General features: G+C 40.9%; 1 protein-coding gene across 1 annotated transcript in view; it reads left to right on the plus strand.

Annotated features, from left to right (window-relative positions):
• The window catches only part of PRPF6 (pre-mRNA processing factor 6), a gene marked incomplete in the record, with an annotated part of 1,570,595 nt that overhangs the window by 328,777 nt on the left and 1,219,001 nt on the right, over nucleotides 1–22,817 (plus strand). The window contains 1 exon segment of the mRNA XM_044089883.1: nucleotides 9,735–9,853. Coding sequence (XP_043945818.1) covers nucleotides 9,735–9,853 — 119 coding nt within the window.

Genomic DNA, 22,817 nt, shown 5'->3' on the forward strand with positions numbered 1-22,817 from the left:
TGTGTGGATCTGGCACCATAGGTGCTCTAGGTATTACTGCGTCATTTACAGCTTGTAAATCTTGGACCATACGCCATTCTCCGTTTGCTTTCATGACAGGAAATAAGGGTGCGTTACATGGTGAATCGGGAGATTCTACCAGTACTCCTTCCTTAAGTAAAGCTGCTATTATAGGTTTGATTCCTACTTCTGCATCTTTCCTTAAGGGATACTGTCTCTTCTGTGATCTAAATGTTGATTTTGGCGTGATAGTAACTGGTCCTGCTGTACGAATGAGTTCTACATCTGATTTCCCTGTTTTCCCTGTTGACCAGAGAGTTTCTGGTATGCTCCATAAGGCATTTTCTTCCTCTTCTAGTAAGAGTGCTAATCAGCTGTCCTTGCTAGACTGCAAGTGTACAACTGGGTGTGTCTGTGTTATCCAATTTAACTTCTGCTTCTGTACTCCCTGTTCTGACAGTTCTAACTCCGTCTGTTTTTCCCACTTTGTGACTTTTTCTCCTAGGTCTGCCCATTTCACATTCTTGTCCTTAGTCAAACTAACATGTGGTAATCGATTAGATTTATAAAGTGCAAAGAATTCCTGAGGCAATGAACAGCTAACTACACTGTTCCCTTCTGTGTCCCAGTACAGATTACGTAATACTAATCTGTTTGCATGGTTTCTAAACAGTTCTTTCTCATATTCCTTATCAGGTCCTGGTGTGCTACAGTAATACAGAGTACAGTGCAACAAATGCTGTTTATCAGTGTCAAGGGAGGGGGACTTACTGATGGCTACGTTCATCGGCTCTTCGGTTACTCCCCCTGGACCAGTCATGACCAAGTCCTGGCTGTACCAATAAAATGTTTCGCCCTCCAGTCACACTAAAAAGTATCCATTTGTCGCTGTGCTTCCATACCCTGCATAGTAGGAACTACTGCTATGCCAAATATCTGCATAAGATCTCTGCCCAAAAGGTTTACTGGGCATTTTGCAGAAACAACAATTTTGCTTTTCTGGGTCATCCCTGAAACGGGGTCAGTTATTGCTATGTTATGGGAGAGTGGCTCCCGATACAGCTGTCCATTAGCTGCTTTCACTAATATGTAATCGAGTGATTCTGAATTTTCTGGTAGTTTGGAAGGATGTATCAGGGTCCGCGATGCCCCCGAGTCACACAGAAATTTAACTTCCTCCTCTACCAGAAGTGTAACTTCCGGTTTCGTATCTACTAAGTAGAGCTCTAGGCTCAATAATGCTAAGTCTAAAATTTCACTTTCTTCACTATCTGCGATTTCCTGCACTTCCTCTATTTCTTCTGTCACATCCTCTACTCCCTCTATCACACTTGCATTTGTCTTTTCTTGGTTATTCCCTTCTAGTGATTCTTGACTATCATATAGTCAGTCCTCACCTTCCTTTTCTTCCATGGCTACCTTCTTGTTTTGCTTGCAATCCCTTGCTAAATGTCCCTTTTTTCCGCACTTAAAACATTCACCCCTTTTCTTTCTCTCTTCAAACTCCTCTGATCGCTTATCAGATTGTTTGTTTCCCTGGGCATTTTTCTTACCCTTTTTTCCAGACTGTACTACATAAACTTCTGCTCCATCTTCTACAGAAAATACTTGGACTTTCTTTTTCTTTTTACTGTTAAAATGCCTTTCGGCATGTCTAGCATATTCAAGTAGTGACTGTAATCTACTTGTACGATGGTCTACCATGTGCTTTGTAATAAAGCTGCTTATAGGCAAAGTACTGCCTTTTAAAAATGCATTCTTTAGCTGCTGGTCATACGGGGAATCATGTGTTTGGTCTTCAGGTATCTGCATTCCACAATGGTTATTAAAACACTCTAATAATCTAGCATAATATTTGTCAACAGTTTCACCTTCTTGTTGGATGCATTGATTAATGCAAGTCCAGTCTGCCCTAGGCTTCCATTTCTCAGAGATTCGGTCTGTAAGACCTTTTACTCTGTTATCCAGCTCTGCTTTGCTATGTGGGAGTGGCTTGTGTTTTGCGTCACGGGGATTCCAGTTGCCACTTGATCATGTGCCAGTCTGGACCTACGATTTGTCTAACTATTTTTTCTACTACTTCTCCATTTAAATGATAACTTAACCTCATGCCCTGTAAGTCTTCTAAGAATTTTCTAAAATTAACTTTTGGATGGGGAATTCCCTCTGTGGCTTTCCGGATGTCTTCCGGTGTCCATGGTCTATATACCAGGAGAGTTAGGTCCTGCCCTTCCTGTCCTGCTTTGAGGATTTGGTACTTCTATGAGCGGACATATCTCTTCTTCACTCATAGCTCATGAATTTTTGTTCATTTGATTTAACTCAATATCCCCTCTTAAGTTACGTGTTCGAGACCTAGTCTTGACGGGATCTCTGACAAACGGTCTTGGCTTCGCGGGGTCAGCCGGGTATAGTGGAGGTGGACCAGCTTGTCCACTTGCTTCATATTCTGGTAAGGGAAGCGGAGGGGGCGGAGGGGCTGATGCTATTACCAAATTATTGTCCTCTTTATCTAGAAACATTGCTTTTGAATTATTACTCTCTTGTTTCCTACGGTTTGCTTCCTCAATCCACCTGTGTGCCTGAGGAATGCCTAATTGACATTGCTTGTTTACCTGACCTTTTGCGTCGGTTTTAAGTTGTTTGACAAGTTTAATAAGTGAGGATTTTTCTAATTTGCTATCAAATTCATATTTATTAACCCATTTTCTATAGTACCTAACATTGTCGGCACGCTGTAATTGCATATATATTGCATCTTCAGTTAACGGCGGATCTTGGGATCTTTTTGTGCACTTATTTCCCATATTGTTCTAACTGTTAAAATGTTACGTAACCCTTCTTATTTTTACGTGGTACCACGATTTCTCTTTTTTTCACAGTTCTATCTAGAATAACTGCCTACCTATTCTGTTTCCCTGATCTATGACAAGATTGCAATCTTCCTGTCCCTGACTTGTACACAAACAAATCTCCTGACAGATGATACAAATAAAGTCCCTGATCTAAAACAGAAAAAAGGTAAATTCCTCTGTACCTGAGCCTCCGTGATTGATCGTCTGGTTCGAGGAAAAAACTTTAACTCATCCTCCAGTCGCAGATCAGAACAGTGGCTGGCCTCTTTTGAACGACAATTCAGTCGGAGGTCTTTCAGAGCAGAAGAACCAATGTGGTTTCTTCTCTGCACGGTTTCATGCCACCTGGCCCATCTGACCTGAGGCGAAGTGAGAGTTTCTGGTCCGAAGGACCAATCTGTCAAAGGAAAAAACAACTTCAAAAAGATCAATACACTGCAGGTTCAGGTTAAGGCACTTTAATTCTTGCAGCAAGGAGACAAAAACGTGCTAATACAGAGTTTGTCTAACTAGAATCGGGAAGTGAAGCCATTCTTATACGTTTCTTACAAGACATTGCCTACTAAGCTGACGTAATAAATCACATGCTCTTACAATATTATTTCATAGCAGCTGTTTATCCATGATTTTCTGCTGACACTATCAAGTTTATGAAAAAACTTCCTAAGAAAAACAATGTGGCCTTGGAGACCACCGGTTAGATACAACTTCTCACTATGTGATGTTACCATTCAAGGTACTATGGCTAATTCGAGCACAAAGCAAGTACAGATTATAGTTCATTTCTTCAAGCAGTCTTTGTTCAACTGTAGCTATCTTTTTTTGCAGCTGTGCATGTTCTCATAACACGAACAGAGCTGATTGTTCAAGTTTAATAACGTTATAGAAAACAGTATTCTATTCATTATTTTCCTGACCTAGCAGATAATCACCTGCTTCTCAGTAAATTTCTAAAAGGCATAAACATGAATTTTGCTGTGCTAGCAAATACTAGGTCAGTTTCAGAAAGCATCTCGTAGTTTCATAGAAAACTAAGCTGTACATAAAATAGAATGAAATGTGTTAACCCTTTTAGCTTCTAACAAGCACTAAACACATACATTAATACATATTTTTCTGACACTTGGTACAACTAACACTGGGTAAAACTCCAATCCAGGTTGTAGCCTGCTATAGATCCCCCACCATGTTCCAAGACTCCCACTTCACATTCCTAAACGCACTGGAAACTATTAGGGTACAACCCAATACCCTTATACTGGGAGACTTTTAACTACTCCTCCATTAACTGGGAAAATTACTCATGTACCAACACACTTGCTCAACATTTTCTGGAATTCCTCAATTCCAGTGCCCTGAACCAACTCATTCCTACCCCCACCAGGGGTAGAAACATCCTTAACCTGGTCATTACTAACATGGGTGACCGTTGATCTACACCAGTAATCAACTCCTCCCTGGTCAGATCTGACCACAAGCTAATCACCATGGATATCCACATCCCACCCTTACCCCCCCCCAAAGGAAACCACTGTAAAAAAAACTTCTCCAAAGCCAAATTTGGGCTTCTAAAAACAGAGGTGGTTAACTTCACGACACCCATGCAAATGGAAAATAGGGCATGACTGAATCATACGCCAGTGTATGAGCACCTACACAAGTACATGGAACGGGCTATATCAAACAGAACCAAGATGCTCTCCTCCAAAAAAAAAAGGAAGCCAATCTGGTGGTCCCCCACCATAAACAAACTCTACAACAGAAGGAAAAAACTGTTGCAGAAAAGGGTGAAGTCCCAAGACTGCAAAAACTCCCTTGTCAGCTTCAGCAAAAAACTGAGATCCATCATCAAATCCTCTAAAGCTAGCTACGAAACCAAAATTGCTGCAGATTCTAAAGACAACCACGACATTCTATAGTTATGTCAAGAATCGACATGGCAATACTCCGATCTGCTCTGAGTTACACCACAATGGCAGTACATATACAGAACCAACTGATATTGCCAACATATTGGCCGACAGGTTCAGTGCGAACTTTACCCCTGTTTACCCCCTAAAGGGCCTATCACAATACCTGAGGAATGCCAAGTCCCTATTATCACAGCTACATAGGTAAAAGCCGCACTGTCCAAAACCAAGAATAGAGCTTCCATGGGACCTGATAATATCCCTGGCTGTGTTCTTCATGAATTACAAAGTGAACTGGCACTACACCTGAGTACCCTGTTCAATCACAGCCTCAATTCAGGCTCTGCTACCGAATGGCACACTGCTATGGTCATCCCACTCCACAAAGAGGGAGTGACTGCAGACCCTGGGAACTCTACCGCCCCATTAGCTTGACGTGTCTGATATGTAAGGCTATGGAGCACATCATCATGGACCTTATAAATAAGGACATAGGGAATCTTTAAACTCTGGACTCCATGCAGTTTGAGTTTGTGAAAGGTAGATCATGCCTGCTCAATCTGATAGACTTCGAGTCTGTCACCAGAGCTATGGATGAGGGCAAGGTAGTTCACACAGCCTACCTAGATCTTGCCAAGGCCTTCGACACCATCCCTCACTCAGGAATCCTAGATAGACTTACTAAACCAGGCATAAACCCCTATGTCATAAGATGGGTTGCCAACTGGCTCACTGATAGAACCCACACTGTGAAAGTAGCGGACTCCAAATCTGACTACTGACCAGTTACTAGTGATGTCCCACAGGAATCGGTCCTAGGTCCTCTCCTGTTTGGCATCTACTTCTCTGAAGTTCAAGCCAACACAAAGGGACTCTGGCTGACCAGATTCGCAGATGATTGCAAACTGGGAGCCATTATTGATTTCTCCAACTGATGTAGACATTCTACAAAAAGGCTTCACTGACACCAGTGACTGGTGCCAGAACCATGGCCTTAAGCTCAATGCCAAAAAGTGCATTGTTGCTCCCTTTGAGAAAAATTCAGTGCCTATGAACTACCACATAGGTGGTAGTCCACTAAACACCGAAGGTGTGATGAGACCTGGGGGCAAAGGTTGACAGCAACCTCTCTTTTGATAACCACATTGCCACTGTAGTCAGAAAGTCCTTCTATGTGGCACATCTCATTACAAAAGGTTTCTCATCCAGGAAGAAAGAGGTCATAATCCCTCTCTACTCGTCCCTCATTAGACCTGTTGTAGAATACAACGCCTCATTTGGTATGTACTACACTAGACACCTACAACAACTGGAAAGGCTACAAAAATACTTCACTAAGAAGATCTTGGGACTTAGACACATGCCCTGTATGGACAGACCTCAGAAAACTCCATGTTCTCTGTCTTTTATCGTCTACTTAGAGGCAATCTCTGCTTGACCTACAAAGCCATGTCTGACCTACAGTTGCAAGACATGCTACACCTAAAGGAATCCCAATCCCCCCATGCCACACGCTCCAGAGACCTTAACTTCATTACCGCAATAAAAGGAACTTTGTGGAGGGGCAGGTTCCTAACCCAGGGACTTCCCATACTCTGGAACAAACTTCCCATTCATGTCAAGCAGAGCATTTCACTGGCTCTCTTTAAGAGAAATCATGACGAGTTTAAAGGCAATAGTAAGTTCACCACGTGGATCACTTCACTGGCCTTGCTTGACAGGGGCACTGGGAACTAACTTTGGGCTGCATGATGGGAATTTTCTTGGGCTAGGCTTATATAGGCTCCAGGGCCATTAGCCTAGTACACACCTATGACCCTACCAGATCTTAGTCTTATACAGCTAGTTAAGGAGCCAACCAGACCAAAATTTAAATTTGAAAAACAGTCCATCCTGGACCTATCGAGTAAGAAAATTCCCAGCAGAATTTCAGATATCGGCGTTCTGTCAACCTGGTTCACTGATCACAGCCCTGCAGCTTTCAGTCTAGACATTCCAAGAAACAAACCCCTCCTGTAATGACAAATTTTCTTTCCAAAGTTTAAAACAAAAATAGCTTTGAAAGACAAACCACTGACAACTCACTCATAAACCATTTTAAAAACCCCATTGAAGTAACCTGTGTTGTTACACACACCCTATTTAAACTACCTGAAAAATGTTGTCCTAAAGTCACAGGGCTTTGTAAATGCGCACCAAGCAAATCGCTTACAGAGTAAACGCCCCTTGCAGGCTTGGAGAAAATACATGTCAGCACTGGAAACATTCTACTTCTTCATGCACATAGATTCAATCTTCTAATGAGTCTAGCAAAAAAAATAAGACAGGAAAATAAAAAAACATACTGGGAGACAAAGCTTCTGGAAAGGATTAAATCGTGTAGAAATAAATGGAATCTGTGCGAAGAATGCATGCAGATTGCAGAATAATGTTTAGGAGGAGTGAGGTTTAAGGAAAGGCAAGGCTTGAGCAGTTCATGTAAAGTTGGAGTGGATGATGATGATGAAAAAGAAAACATACATGTGTAGTGCCTGAAAATAATGAAAAATGTTCATAGTGGAGTGTTTTTTTGTTATTCTTTGTGTACCTATTTTATGGACTAAAAGTTAAGTTTATAGTGTTATAGTTTATTGGTGGAAAATGTAAGAATTTAATAAAGTTAAAAAAAAGACCTTTATGGTACCTAATCAGCTGTGTAATAGACTCTCCATATTAAGATCCCCTAAAATGACACCATAAAATGACACCATTATAGCCACTGCAGGAACCTTGTCTCCATTAGGTTTTCTCACAAGATTTTCCATTCTTCTGTCTACCGCATCACTTCTTTCTCTCAAATACCAGAGAACACAGTGCACACTCACTGTTCTACTTCCAAGCAATTAAATATGCAGATATAGAAAAATTGATAGCGCGGATCTCTTGGGATGCTCCCACAGGACCAGAAGGCCTACAACCCTGACTGAACTCCTGCACTCCTATTGCCACTACTACAGCCTCTGCCTAACCAGAAGGACTGTGGTGTTAGAAAGGAAGCATGCTGTAGTAAAACTGATGTCAAAACTCACCAAACCCTCCATGAAAGACTATAGACCAATGTCCATTCTTTTGCAGCAACTTGAATTTTTTGACAAATGCTCAATTCATTTAATATACTAAATTGCCATGTTTCAGTGAAGATATTTGTTATACTGTGGGTAAGGGCCTCCAGACTAAGGCATTCTGTCTAGTAAATCACTCAACCCTCCTTGAGTCTGCAATTGGAGCAGGAATAAGTGCCCAGGCCATATCATGATTTAAAGACTTTTTAAGCAATTGGGACTTCAAAGTGCAAATAGTATTCCCGACATCTCCCACTGCACCTTTTACCACTAATCCTTGTGGGATAACTTTAGTTTCTCCATTATGTTTATCATTTTTTATCAACAAACTTCTTAATTAGAAAATGCTAATGTATACACAGATAACATAGTAATATACAGAATTAATATTTCTTGTTCAGTCTCTTTTTTGATATTTGAACTTCATCTCTTGTCAACTCTGCTACTGGCCAAGACAAAATAAGGTAATGCTAAGCAAAGGAAAAACTAAAGTTATGATTTTTGGCTTATTCTAAAGCCTACAACAGTGGAACATTGTCCACAGTAACCTGGAACCAGTTGAAATAGACCCATGCTTCAAACATCTGAGCGTCTGGTTATACCAAAGTCAACTTTCAGTACAAAATATTCAAATTGATAGAAGTAAAATAAATGTTTATTTTGGGCCAAAAGATTTCCACATCTTCTTCCCCTCCTTCCTTTCTCCTTCCCCTCCTTCCTTGAAGGTAGAATGGCCTTGGGCATAGATTTGCATCTCTAACTGTGACATTGAAAAAGAATTTGTCACCACTGCAGTCCGCCTGAAACAGTACTTGCAGTTTATTACCATTATCACTCAAATAGAACACCATTGCCTGGTTCTAAGCAAACTGGGATACCTGTCATACAGAGATGTACTATATTATTTGCTTCCTTAACATACAACTTAATCAGCTTAGAATATTTCTCTTCTTTTCCTGCAGGTTAAAAAAAACTTGACTCTGTCCTACAGCCTCAGATTCTTTTCTACTCTGTGCCATCATTACAAGCTCCTCAGGGTAAACTTCACTGCACAAACCACAGTTTTGCTGTACTGCCCTTTTCCACAAACATGGAAATTATTTCCAACTATGAACAAATCACTCTGTTTCCTAAATTCTTGAAGTACTTCAGAAGTACCTATTTAAAAAAAAACACACACACACATTTGTGTTATCTTAATGATAACATCAAATAAGGAGTGGACTACCAAGATAGCTGAGGGTGCGTTGATACTGCTGTTTCCCAGTTTGAAAATTTAAAAATTGTTATAAAAGCCAGTGAAAGTTATCAATATGGGTAAAATGTGCTTACTAGATTGTAATTACTTTGCATGGATGCCAGCAAAGAACCAGCGAAAAAAGAAGGAAGTAATGTATGTCCGAAACTGTGATTAAGTATCCCACGCAACTTTTCAGGGGTATGATTTCAGGGAAGGTGAACAACATTGTAAATCTGTTTATATCAGAAACCACTAAAAGTGGTATGGCTTGTTGTATAGGTTGAGATGAGCTTGAACAAAGTCTTTGCCATGAAGTATGAACATCTTTAAATATAGTTAGTAACACGCATCTGAAGAGAATTTTAGAATGAACCTAGAACCCCTGCTTCTATTCTTATTTTATCACATTTAAAAGTACCTGGTGCTGTCTTTTGGTGCAGCTGAGTTATCTCACTGGGTGTGTGATTTTTTCCTCTGCATTGAAAACTTCATACTAGCTCTCTGTAGACTTATGCCAGTGTGATAGAAGTCATGGTTATCATTCATTGTGTACATTGTAATTTAGTTTTAACTTTATCTACAAAGTTATACACTGGTCCTTCATGGTTCATTTTCTCATTTTTTGCAGCCCTGGAGTACATACCAAACTCTGTGCGTCTGTGGAAAACTGCTGTTGAATTGGAGGAACCAGAGGATGCCCGCATCATGCTGAGTAGAGCGGTGGAGTGTTGCCCTACAAGTGTAGAGGTAAATGCTGTTTTTGTCTCTTAAAACAGTATGCAAAAGTCTATTTTGTTTAGTATTGCTACCTAACTTTTTCTGAGCTTATCTGTAAATATTTCATAACTAAAGACATCCTTCCATTCTAATGTTGCAGTATTCATTACAATAGGGATCCTATGCCAAGGCAGCCCAAAATCCAGCCAGTATGCCAAAGCCTTTAGGTTGTTTTAAGGTGCACCTTATGTCACGTGTGCTCCTTACATAGCATAGGGCATAAAGGTGATGTCCAGACATACCATCCTCTGAACTTCTTTGCAGCCAGTCTGAATGCCATCTCTTGATAGTCTGTCTGAATGCCCATAACGTTGCTGGTTCACCAAGCCATTGTAGTAAGTGTATCTCGTTGGGGTTTTGTTTTATTTATCTTCCTTTTATTGTATTGTTGCTTGTGGGGATGTTCTTCATCTCACATTGCTGCAGTCCTAACACTTGGGTAGTCCGCTGTCCCTCGGTCGGCCCGAATATCAGAGTATAAGGCTGACGTCGGTCAAGGCGCATTTGACTGACATCAGAACGTCAGGGTACAAATGCGCATGACCGACGTCATATCCTCAGTCTTTTTTGCCGCATGGTCCGATGCAGAAGCAGTGTTGCAAGTGCCGTTCGGCGTTCTGAAATATTTCGAATTCGGAGTTTCAGACCGAAGTCAGAGTTGGTTAAGTACCCCGTTGGGGAATATTTTGGTTTTTTCTTGCCTCAGTGGTTTACCGGATGTCAGAAAAAGTAAATAACTGTATTTCTTGTGGGAAACAGATACCGCATAGGGATTACCATAATTTGTGTATACCTTGTTTGGGACCTGAGCACGACGTTGGGTGTCGCTTTTGTGCTAGGTTCAATAAACGCACTATAAAGCGAAGGTTGGATTGTGCCAGGTTGGTCTTTGGGAAACGGTGCAATTACAATATGGCGTCGGATGCTCCGCCGGCTTCCTCAAAGAAGCGCAAGGACAAGGCAGTTAAACCTAGGTTAGAGGAGTCGTCCGAACCGGACGCCGGTTCTTTAGAGGCGTCAGTGGAACCGGTGGTTCCGACGGAGGCCTCTCAGGAGTCCCAGGGGGAAACTTTGTTTTTACAGGATGTGGCCTCCCAGGAGGCAGGTCAGGCTGTAGGGGCTTCTCAGATAACTGTACTCCCTCCCTTCCTAAGGTGTCTAGGCCCTCTCTTTCTGCTTCCAAGGCTTCTCCTAGAGGCAGGTCTAGTTTTGCTTCTGTGGGTGTCCCTCCTAGTTCTTCAGGTTCTGTGCCCAAGAAGCACATGCTTAAAATGGCAGAAGATTTAATTACTTTAATTAGAGGCTCTATGCCCCCTCCTGATAAGAGGCCTAGGATGGAACCTGTGTTGGGGATTATGAGCAGGCTTCGGATGTGTCTGAGTCTTCGGCTGAAGACTTGCAGGAGTATTCTCATTATTCTGATTCTGATGTGGATGATTCTACTCCTTCTGCTTCTCCTCCTGAGGATTTTTCTTTTTCAGAGACCCTTCACTCCATGAGAGAGCATTTTAAATGGGAAGGTCAGGATTTCTCTGATTCCAGGAAAAGGCTTAGGGAATTTTTGTTTTTACCCCAGCATAGGCCTTTAGCTATACCTCCTGTTCTGAATGTGGTGGAAGATGTGTTTGCAGAGGCTTCTCTTAATCCTGATTCTTTGCCTCCTGCTCCTGTTAAACCGGATAGGTATTACAGGGTGCCTGAAGCTCATAAGTATCTTAGTCCTAGGGCAGACCCAGAAACTGTTAGCCAGGGGCCTAAGGGTGTTAAGGCTTCTGTTGTCAAGAATCCGGTTCCGCAGATAGAGGCCAGGGCCTTGGATAGATGGGGAAAGAAAGTTTATACTTCTTCCACTCTAGCCATGAGAGCTTTGAATTGCCAGTTTCACATGTTGAAATATCAAAATTATCTCCTTTCACAGTTGAAATCTAAGGTTGATGCTTTGGCGGAAGGTATTGATTGTAAAGAGTTACAAGATTTAGTGCATGTTTCTGAACAGGTGGGTAAGCATTCTTTGCAATGTGGTTTTGATGCTGTAGAGGCCTCGCCTAGGGTGGCTGCCACTGGGTCAGTTCTTCGCAGGCATGCCTGGCTGAGGGATCAAAATTTATCTGACCATGTTAAAACTAGGATTTTGGATGCCCCTTTGCAATCTGATGTCTTGTTTGGTTCTCCTGTTGAGGCAGTTTTAAAGAAAATGGAAGACAAGGCTAAGTCTATGCAGACTGTTAAAGATGTTTTGCAGGTTCAGCCTCCAAAGTTTAGTAGAAATTGGCCTACTAAAGGGTGGACGTATCCTTCTTATGATTCCCAGTCTAGGGGTAGATCTAGACGTGGCAGGGGCAGAGGTCAGGGCTCTTTCAGGCCTAGAACAGGGAGTTCTCCTGCACAGTCTTCGGGTGAGGGCAGGGGTCAGTCCTTTCGTAAACAGACCCAATGACCTACCTTTTCAGCTGCCAGAACCTTCTCGCCTGGCAGCACCTTTGGGAGGAAGGTTGGCACTTTTCAAAGAAAATTGGAGTTTGATCACCCAAGACAGATGGGTACTGGATATCATACATCACGGTTACAGGTTTTATTTCCATACCTTGCCTCCTTTCAAAGGCATGCCAGACATTCCTCCTCAACAAAGAATAGAGGCTCACAAGCAAATTTCTCTGTTACTACAAATAGGGGCCATACAGCCAGTTCCTATGCCAGAAAGGGGCCTAGGATTTTATTCTCGCCTGTTCCTAGTACCAAAGAAGGGGAACACGTGGAGACCAATTTTGGATTTGTCTATCCTCAACACTTATCTGGACATTCCCAAGTTCAAAATGTTGACGTTGCAGCAGCTTTTACCTCTGCTGGGCAAAGATCATTGGATGGTAACTTTGGATCTCAAGGAGGCTTACCTTCATGTTCCTATCAGACTAAGTTGCAGGAAATATCTGCGTTTTCGAGCTGGGACTTCTCACTATCAGTTCTCTGCATTGCCCTTTGGCTTATCTACTGCACCCAGAGTGTTCACGAAAGTTCTGGCTCCAGTGATAGCTTTCTTCAGGCTAAAAGGAATACAGATCTATCCTTATTTGGACGACTGCCTGATTCTGGCTCAAGGAAGGGAAGAGCTTCTTCAACATTTGGAATATGTGATAGCAGTGCTAAGATGCCTGGGGTATTCTGTGAACGAAATAAAGTCCAGTCTAGTACCCTCTCAGGACATGTGCTTTCTGGGTGTGAGACTGAATACAGCATCCCAGATGGCCTTTTTAACCCCGGACAAACAAAAGAGTCTATCCCTTTACTTCCATCAACTATCTCATCAGTCCGGGCTGACTGCAAGGACAGTCCTTCAAGCCTTAGGGTTCATGGCATCTTGTATTCTGGTGCTTCCCAATGCCAAACTGCATATGAGGAAGCTACAATGGTATCTCAAAATGTATGGACACAGCACTGCCAGGATCTGGACACTGTCATTCAAATAATACCTTGCATTCAAAAGGAATTTTTGTGGTGGGCTCAGGAATGTCACCTAAACAAGGGACTCTCTGTGTCCCGCCAGAGGCGAGTCAGATTTTAACGACAGATGCCTCAGACAAAGCTTGGGGAGCTCATCTAAATGGAAAGTGGATACAAGACAAGTGGCCTGCCAGACTACAACATCTACATATCAACATGAAGGAGATGTTAGCAGTCCAGTTTGCATTAATAGCTTTCAAGGATTTACTTCTTCCAGGGCAGGTGTTGATTCTAACAGACAACACAACTGTCATGTGGTACATCAACAAGCAAGGGGAACACATTCTTATCCTCTATGCAGGCAAGCAATGATTTTGTGGGAGACTGCTCTCAGTTTACAACTAAGTCTTCAGGCAAGGTTTCTGCCGAGCACAGAACTCCTTAGCAGATGTGTTAAGCAGACAAATCATGGATCCCCACGAGTGGAAACTGGATCTTCATGTATTTCAGAAATTGACAGTGTCCTGGGGAACTCCAGACATAGATCTGTTCGCTTCTCCACTAAACCACCAGCTGCCAAAGTTTTGCACAAAGCGGTTTCATCCCACAGCTTGGAAAGTGGATGCTCTTTCTTTCAGTTGGAAAAATCTTCATGTGTATGCCTTTCCACCTCTGCCTCTCCTCCCAAAGGTACTTCTGAAGGTCAGACAGGACAAGCCAAGGATGATTTTGATAGCTCCAGATTGGCCTCGACAGCACTGGTACCCATTACTGAGAAGTCTAGTACGGAAGCCTCCATGGCCTTTGCCTTTGATTCCACATCTGTTGTCCCAGGAGGACAGTCATTTGCTCAATGTCAAACTTCACTCTCTTCACCTAACAGCATGGCATATTCTGTTTTAAACCAGAGAGGGTCTCAACTTCCACAACAAGTTTTGAATGTGATTTTGGAAGCTAGAAGGCCTAGTACAAGGAAAGTGTACGCAGATAAATGGAAGAGATTTTTATTTTGGAGTGCAGCTAAGGATTTGGATGTTTCTGAGCCTGATTTAAGTGTGGCTCTTCAATATCTTACTGAGTTATTGGACAAAGGTTTGTCCTTCTCTTCTATTAAGATTCATGCTGCAGCAATTTCAGCTCACTACGATTGTGACCCACCATTGTTTTCTCATCCTTTGTTCAAGCAATTTCTTAGAGGGGCAAAGAATATAAGACCCCACGAAGGGCTCCTACTCCTGCTTGGGATCTCAATTTTGTGTTGGAGAAACTCACTCTACAACCTTTTGAGCCTGCAGCTACTGCTGAGTTGAAATATTTGTCATGGAAGACTGCTTTTTGTTGGCCATTACCTCTGCAAGAAGGGTTTCTGAATTGCAGGCCCTTATGGCAGTTGAGCCTTTCTTAATTTTCCATAAGGATAGGGTATCTTTACGTACTAATCCTTCCTTTATGCCTAAAGTGGTTTCTAGTGTGGCTTTAAACCAAACTATTCATTTGCCTACTTTTTATGCAAATCCCCAAACTAAAGGGGAAAAGATTTTGCACACTTTAGATGTACACAGGCAGTTGCGATATTATTTGGACAGAACTAAAGGGTTCAGACAATCTCAGCAGTTATTAGTTTCTTTTGCTTTGTGCTCTCAGGGCAAGCCCGTGTCAAAACAAACTATTTCTAAGTGGATTGGATTTTGCATTGCTTTCTGTTATTCCCATCATGGCAAAGAGATTCCAGCTGGGATTAGGCCTCATTCCACTAGGGCTACTGCCACTTCAACAGCTTTTTTGAGGGGGGTGGCTACTAAGGATATTTTGGAGGCAGCCACTTGGAGTTCAGTGCATACCTTCTCTAGGCATTACCACCTTCCACTGTACTCTAAATCCGGGGCTGGGTTTGCCACTGCTGTCTTGCAGGGCATTTTGGCAGCTCCTGCTTCATTGTAGTTTAGCCATCCTCCCTTTCCTCTGCTTTGGGATTCTACCCAAGTGTTAGGACTGCAGCAATGTGAGATGAAGAACATAGTACAGTTTTGTACCTACCATAAATGTAGATGTTCGAAGATCCACATTGCTGCAGTCCAATTTACCCTCCCTCCTTCCCCTCTGTAGTTTGAGGTGGTTGTGGGGGTTGGGTTATCCATCTGAGGTATATTGCATATTGTATATTTTGTGTATATTGTACATACTTTTGGTGTTAGGCTGGTTGGTTGTTTAGTTGTTGTCTATGGGTTTTGACCTTTCTTTTTAGGGTCTTCTGACATCTGGGGCAAGAAAAGACTGAGGATATGACGTCGGTCATGCGCATTTGTACCCTGACGTTCTGATGTCAGTCAAATGCGCCTTGACCGACGTCAGCCTTATACTCTGATATTCGGGCCGACCGAGGGACAGCGGACTACCCAAGTGTTAGGACTGCAGCAATGTGGATCTTCGAACATCTACATTTATGGTAGGTACAAAACTGTACTTTTCATGTCGTCTGAGAAGGGTAAATGCCAGTGTGGGAGACATTCCTCCTGAAGACCACCATAAACAGTGTCTGTTTTGCCTTGGCGCTTCACATGACCATATTTTGTGCTCTGTTGTTCAGGCCTTTGTTCCTAAGACCTGTCATTGTAGACTTTCTTCTTTGATGCTTTACCATGAAAACCAGCCTCTTAAGCTTCTTGCACGCAGGCTGGTTCCAATGATGCAGCTACTGTTTCTGATTCAAATATGGTGAATTCCCGTCTAGAAGGCTTGTTAACTAAAAATTATTCTTTTTCAGCTGGTACAGCCACTGAAATGACTGAATTAAACACTCGTAGAGTTAACAATAATAATGAATATGGAGTGTTCCATTCTTTAAAGGATTTAATGTATTATTTTGAAAAAGATTGTTTAAGCTGAAATCTTTACAAATGGGCATTGCTTATTTAAATGAATGTTTGGTTATAAAAATTGTACCACAAGGGTTAAGGATTTTCAAATTTCCTTTTGGTATTCATTACAATGTGGAAATTTTAAATGATTTTGTAAACGTTTTTGATGAGACAAGACTTGGGTTGATTAAGAAAATTGTTTTATTATGAGAAACTATATGAAAGTGTAGCACAAGAAATTGATAAACTGGATGTAAAAATTAGACAAGATTTATTATTTTTTCAACATAGGGAATTGTATTTTAAGATACTTGATAAGGTTAAAAAAAGAATTAATAATCTGTTTTACAAAAAGAAAGTTAGAAAGGGACTTGAAGCAGTATCAGAATAAAAAGCCGTACCCCTTTGAAAGTATTTTAAATTTTAACTCAAACAGTTAAAGTAATGCTCATATACTAAGTTGCAGCGAAGTAGTAAGGGGTACAAATAAGAACAATGAAAGTTCAGGGAATTATTATGCAGCAAATCAGGATTTTCAGATGTTACACCGCTCAGAGAGACTAGCTCAGAGGTATATGGAGAAGGGGGAGTGCAACACGAAATGTTATCCACAATCACAGAGGAAGAATGTACAAGAATATGAACAATTACAGGAATTGAGAGAGGTCAGTAATAACATTGTACACAAGAAAAATTTTTTACAATATACAACTATACAGATATACTGATTTCATCTGAATCTTTTAATTTACTATTTAAGGGCATTACGTTTGTACCTGAAAGAAAAGGAAATCTAGTTGATAGTATCACGGAATTAAAATTGTATACTAGAAAAATTGAATTTTGATGTATTCTTTTCTGAGCAGACTATGAATATTCCAGAAGTATCAAGAGGCCATGTAGTTACACCTTGAAAAACTAGTTTATTCAACCCACCTCTGCATCCCTTATTGGATACGTTTGAGAAAATTGTAATGGAAGACATAAAAAGTGTCCATCAGAATGATAAGAGGTTAACTGGGAGTCTCACAAAGGAAGAATATGATTTACTGATGGGATACAACTGTTCGTATCATGACCCCAGATAAGGGAGAGGGAATAGTGTTAAGACTGTAGATTACTCCAATGAAATGCAAAAATTATTTGATGAAGAAACCTATGCAGTGGTTTCCAAGAATCGGGTAAATATATCTTATTCATGAATAGATTTGTATTTGGAAGAATATTTATTATAAGAGAATATATATTGATGTATACAATTTTTTATACAGAAGAGATCCCTTCCTTCCTGTTTTTTTTTTGCGGAATCCCTAAAATACACAAAGGTGTAGAGAAACCACCCTTTAGACCTGTAGTAGCAGCAAGGGGATCGAAGACACACCCCTTAGCTGTATTAGTTGATTCATGAGTGCAACGTGGTTGAAAATACAGCACATTTGGTCTGAGATTTCTGGGAATTTTTGGGTTTATTAAATCAAAATATTTGGGGAAAAAGACCTTATATTTCTTAGAATAGACATAAATGATCTCCTTACTGTGATGCCAAAAACAGAAGGGCTAGATTTGTTTGAGGAAGCCTTGTTCCAACATTCAGATTTAAGACATGAACAAGTAACACTCACTCGTGAACTGATGACTTTGATATTGGAAAATAATTGTATCTCCTGCGAAGGAGAATATTTTCAACAAATAAAAGTTGTTGCAATAGAGGCAGCTTGTGCCCCCATATATGCAAATATAGTATTATTGGAATGGGAGATTTCACATTGTTCAACTGCCCTTATTGGAATAAAATCAAGTTGTATTCCAGATTTTTGGATGACATCTTTGTTTTATGGAAAGGTACATGTGAAGACGTGGAAGAATTTAACTATTTAAGTAGTAAATGTAATTTCTAGAATTTACATGTCACTATGACAAGAATGGTATAAGTTACTTAGACACACACACACACACACACACATATATATATATATATATATATATATATATATATATATATATATATATATATCTTATTATAATGAGGGCTTCAAATCTGAAATCCATCGGGAAGATACGTTTTGTAACTCCTGTCTGCACTTTGAAAGTAGTCATCCTATTGCACAGAAAAAGACCATATTAAGAGGGCAAGCCATAAGAGTGGCCAGGATGACATCTCATCAAGAGGATGTTTTGGAAGAACTAGAAAAAATCAGTATTATCTTCAAGAGAGGGGCTACCCCAAGAATTGGTTAACAGAAATAATAAGGGATGTTTTTGTTAAATGGGGTATTCATTAGATGTGGGTTTAGAAAAAAAAAATAGTAACACGTCACATGTTACAAAAGACCAATGCAAAAAAGCATGCATACTCCTACATAACCATTTAACTAGTAAAATCAAAAAAGCCTTTCAGAGGAACTGGAACATTTTCAGAGTGAACAATGAGGTGTTTGAAAAAGTGGGTGATGGACCGAGATTTGTAAACAAAATAGGCAAACTTTAAAAGTTTGTTATAACATAAAATACAGCCCAAGGGGAAATCTCATTATGGAACCAAACCATATGGAGCATATCATCAATGTTCGTATATAAATAAGGAAATTTTAGAATGACATTGAACAACAGGTTGAGTGAAATAGCCTTTAAAAAGGGTAATTGTGCCAGTAGTAGAGTGATATATTTGGCTACCTGTTTTACATAGTGTACATTTTATGTGGGCAAGACCAGTCATCCCCTTAAATGTAGGCTATACGAGCATACAAATGTTACAAAATAATGCTTCATTTAAGTATTCGCAGAACTGCTTGAATTAAATTGTATCTGGGATCTTGGAAAGCATTAAACCCAAACCCCTGGGTGGTGACTGGAGAAATATATTAAGATAAAAGGAAACCGAGTGGCAGTTTAGACTGACAGCTATGTTCCCCCGGGGCTTAATAATACTATATCTATAACTCCTATGTTATATGAAAAAGCCAATGCACTTTGACACTTTGTACAACAAAAATACTAACAGTAGGTTTTAAACACTATGTAGAAATGTATTATTCTTTTTACAAAAGTGTTTTTAATGTGATGTTTGTACTTTAAGGGGGTGGAGTTTTATTACCCAATGTAAAAGTGGTATCTATGACTAGATTTGTTGCTAATAGGTCTAGTAGGTTAGCAATCGTATTTGAAATGGGTATATAAATGTATATTTAAATGATTCTCATTAATCTAATGAAGTCTCCGCATGTAGAGACGAAAGCACTCAATCTTCTGTTTTATAATAAAGGAGTGTGAACCTTGGAGGGTCTGGACTGTTGGTCTTTTTTCATTTCTTTAAGGGGTACACCTTATGTCACATGTGTGCTCCTTACAATAGCAATAGGGCATAAAGGTGAAGTCTAGACATGCCATCCTTTGAACTTCTTTGCAGCCAGTTTGAATACCATCTCTTGATCGTCTGAACGCCCGTAATGTTGCTGGTCCACCAAGCTATTGCAGGTAAGTGTATCCCCTTTGGGGTTTTGTTTATCTTCCTTTTATTATATTGTTGCTTGTGGGGTTTCATGTCATCTAAGGGTAAATGCCAGTGTGGGAGATAGATTCCTCATAAAGACCGCCACAAACAGTGTCTATTTTTCCTTGGCAATTCACATAAACCGTATGTCGTGCTCTATTTTTCAGGCCTTTGTTCCTAAGACCTGTCATAGTAGACTTTCTTCTTTGATGTTTTATCATGAAAACTAGCCTCTTAAGCTTCTTGCCAAGGATACGATAGAGGCCAAGAAGTCTAGGCCGGTATCTTCTGCTGTTAAGCCTGCGCTAGACGTCTCTGCTAAGGTGAGTGAATTCCCGGAGGTTTGCCCGGCTTTATCATTGGACTCCTCTGCCACGAATGAGTTGGATACCGGTGGGGATCCGGCTTTAAGCATGTCTGAGGAGGCATTGCAGACATCCATTTCGGATGCTCGAAGAGAACCATTGCTGATTATCTCTGAGGAGCTGGGGGGGGGGGGTCTTCAAATTTTAGTCAGAGAAGAAGGCCCTACTACCATTATTGAATGCCATCCTGGTTTGGAACATTCTAAATTCTATAAGGTGGCATCCCATTGAAGAAAAAGCAGAGGGAATGGCAGTCCTTCACCCAGGGCTTGTTTAGTGCTTTCATGGCTTTAAACCTCCTCTGGGAGTTTCTGTTACACCCCCCCCCGGTCCTCTACCCCTCTTAAGACACAGAGAACAGGATTCCTCTGAGGAGGAGGAGGTGGATTCAGATGAGAAATCCCTTGCTTACTCCTCTTGGATTTCTTCTTCTTTGGATTATGAATCGAAAGAAGAGGAATCTACCAGCCCTGATACTTCCTTTAAAGACACTATCTATAGGGTGATGGAGCAATTTAATTGGGGTTGTGCTCAGGTTTCTGATATACAGAAAAGGTATTAAAAGTTGCTGCAGTTGGATTTGCTAAAATCTTTTGTTGTTCCTCCTCCTGTTTTGGCTGCTTTCTTGTATGCGTTTTCTAATGCGTCTTAAGGCTCCAGACTCTCAGCCTCCTGCCCACCAAGAAGCCTGATAGATTCTGTAGGGTGCCAAAACAGGGTACGTGTCCCTGTGTTCTTGGGTAGGACTGAATAGAAAAGAATGTAGCAATGTAGACTGGAATGTAGTATTGACATTAACTCCTACAGAAAAGTGTGCATGTTGCTAGGGGCAATTATAGTGTGCATTATATTGAGCTTACAGCATACCTCTTAACCATACCAAATTGCTCAATATTTACCGGTTTTAAGGGCAAAATAAAGGGGTGCCATGAGTTCCCAAGTGGCCCCTTTAATTCCCAAACCCCCCCCCAATTTTTTGCTGATGTCATCATGTATGTGTGCATGCGCAATGACGTCAGCTATGTGGGCAGACTTGCTAGCCTGTCGAGGACTTGAGGGGCTGTGTACTGCACTGTCTCATCTGATTTTGTGTGTATCTTTTTCCATACGACTATATGGTTGCAGGAGCTCGGAGAGAGAGTCAACTGAACGACTGAGAGAGCAGTCGACACTTAACTTTTTTGTTTTAAATTAATTCGAGCAAATGAACTGACTGAGACTGAGCAAGGCAAACCGCTCATTAGTGCAGCAGGCAGCAGTCAGACCGGTCATGAGAAATGTTATCAACAGTTCTTCCCCTGGCTCCTCGCTTCAAGGTAAAGGAAAGAAAAAAAGAAAATGACTGCTTCTAGCTAGGTCACGTGTATGTCTGTAATTGCTGTACTATTTACTTTTTTTTTCTCCTTGGCCTCTGCATTTTTTCTGTCATCCTGAATTGAAAGTCCAACTGCCCGAGTTCGGACTAACCACATAGCAGCACTGCTTTGCTTCTAGCTAGGTTGTCTGTGTGTGTGTGTCTGTGTGTGTGTGTGTGTCTGTGTGTGTGTCTGTGTGTGTCTGTGTGTGTGTGTCTGTGTGTGTGTGTCTGTGTGTGTGTGTGTGTCTGTGTGTGTGTGTCTGTGTGTGTGTCTGTGTGTGTGTGTGTGTGTGTGTGTGTGTGTGTGTCTGTGTGTGTGTGTGTGTGTGTGTCTGTGTGTCTGTGTGTGTCTGTGTGTGTCTGTGTGTGTGTGTGTCTGTGTGTGTCTGTGTGTGTGTCTGTGTGTGTGTCTGTGTGTGTGTCTGTGTGTGTGTCTGTGTGTGTGTCTGTGTGTGTGTCTGTGTGTGTCTGTCTCTGTCTGTCTCTGTCTGTCTCTGTCTGTCTCTGTCTGTCTCTGTCTGTCTCTGTCTCTGTCTCTGTCTCTGTCTCTGTCTCTGTCTCTGTCTCTGTGTCTGTCTCTGTGTCTGTCTCTGTGTCTGTGTCTGTGTCTGTGTCTGTGTCTGTCTGTGTGTGTGTGTCTGTGTGCGCGTGTGTGTAGTTAACATGAAAATTACATTTGAAATTGCTGTTTGGTAATGGTATTAATGTACATAAAAGTGATTTTGTTGTACCAAGTGTATATAATCCCCCATTGCATCCTATTAAAGCTTTTGAGGAAATATGTGAAGTGGAAATTAGGGATTTATTACACAAAAAAGTAAGATTAAGTTTTATAACTTGATGAAAGTAGAGTAGGTAAGTTTTTTTTTTGTCTATTAAAAATTATTATTCCATTCGGGTCATGAGAGCATATAAAGGGGGTTCTAAGATGATTGTTAACCAATCTGATTATGTGAAAGGTATCCAAGAATTGTTAGATGAACAGTTTTATAAAAAAGTATCAAAGAAAGACGTATAAAGCTTATAAATACATCGATTCATGGTTGTATGAGAGCGTATGTGAGGGGGTAATTTCTGAATCTATGTATGCTTTTTTTCAAACATCAAAGCATAAAGTGGGTAGTTTGTTTGGTATACCTAAGATTCACAAAAATGAGAACAACCCACCTTATAGGCCCTGTGATTTCTGCACCTGCTTCAAAATTGGAACCCATTTCCAAATTTATAGATAGGGCGCTAAACGTGTGACTAGTTCATCAGATATTCGTTTGTTTTTTTTTAAATAAAATCAATGACAAATATGCGGCACCTGAAGAGTTGATAGTCACAGTAGATGTGAAGTCACTGTACGCATGCATCCCACGACATTGGTTTAGAGTGGGTAGGAAATATATTAATCAAGAGTGAAGAATACGAAGTGGGTGAA

Source organism: Protopterus annectens, chromosome 12.part0 (genome assembly GCF_019279795.1).
Source record: "Protopterus annectens isolate FY-2018-M chromosome 12.part0, PAN1.0, whole genome shotgun sequence".
Taxonomy (NCBI): Eukaryota; Metazoa; Chordata; order Ceratodontiformes; family Protopteridae; genus Protopterus; species Protopterus annectens.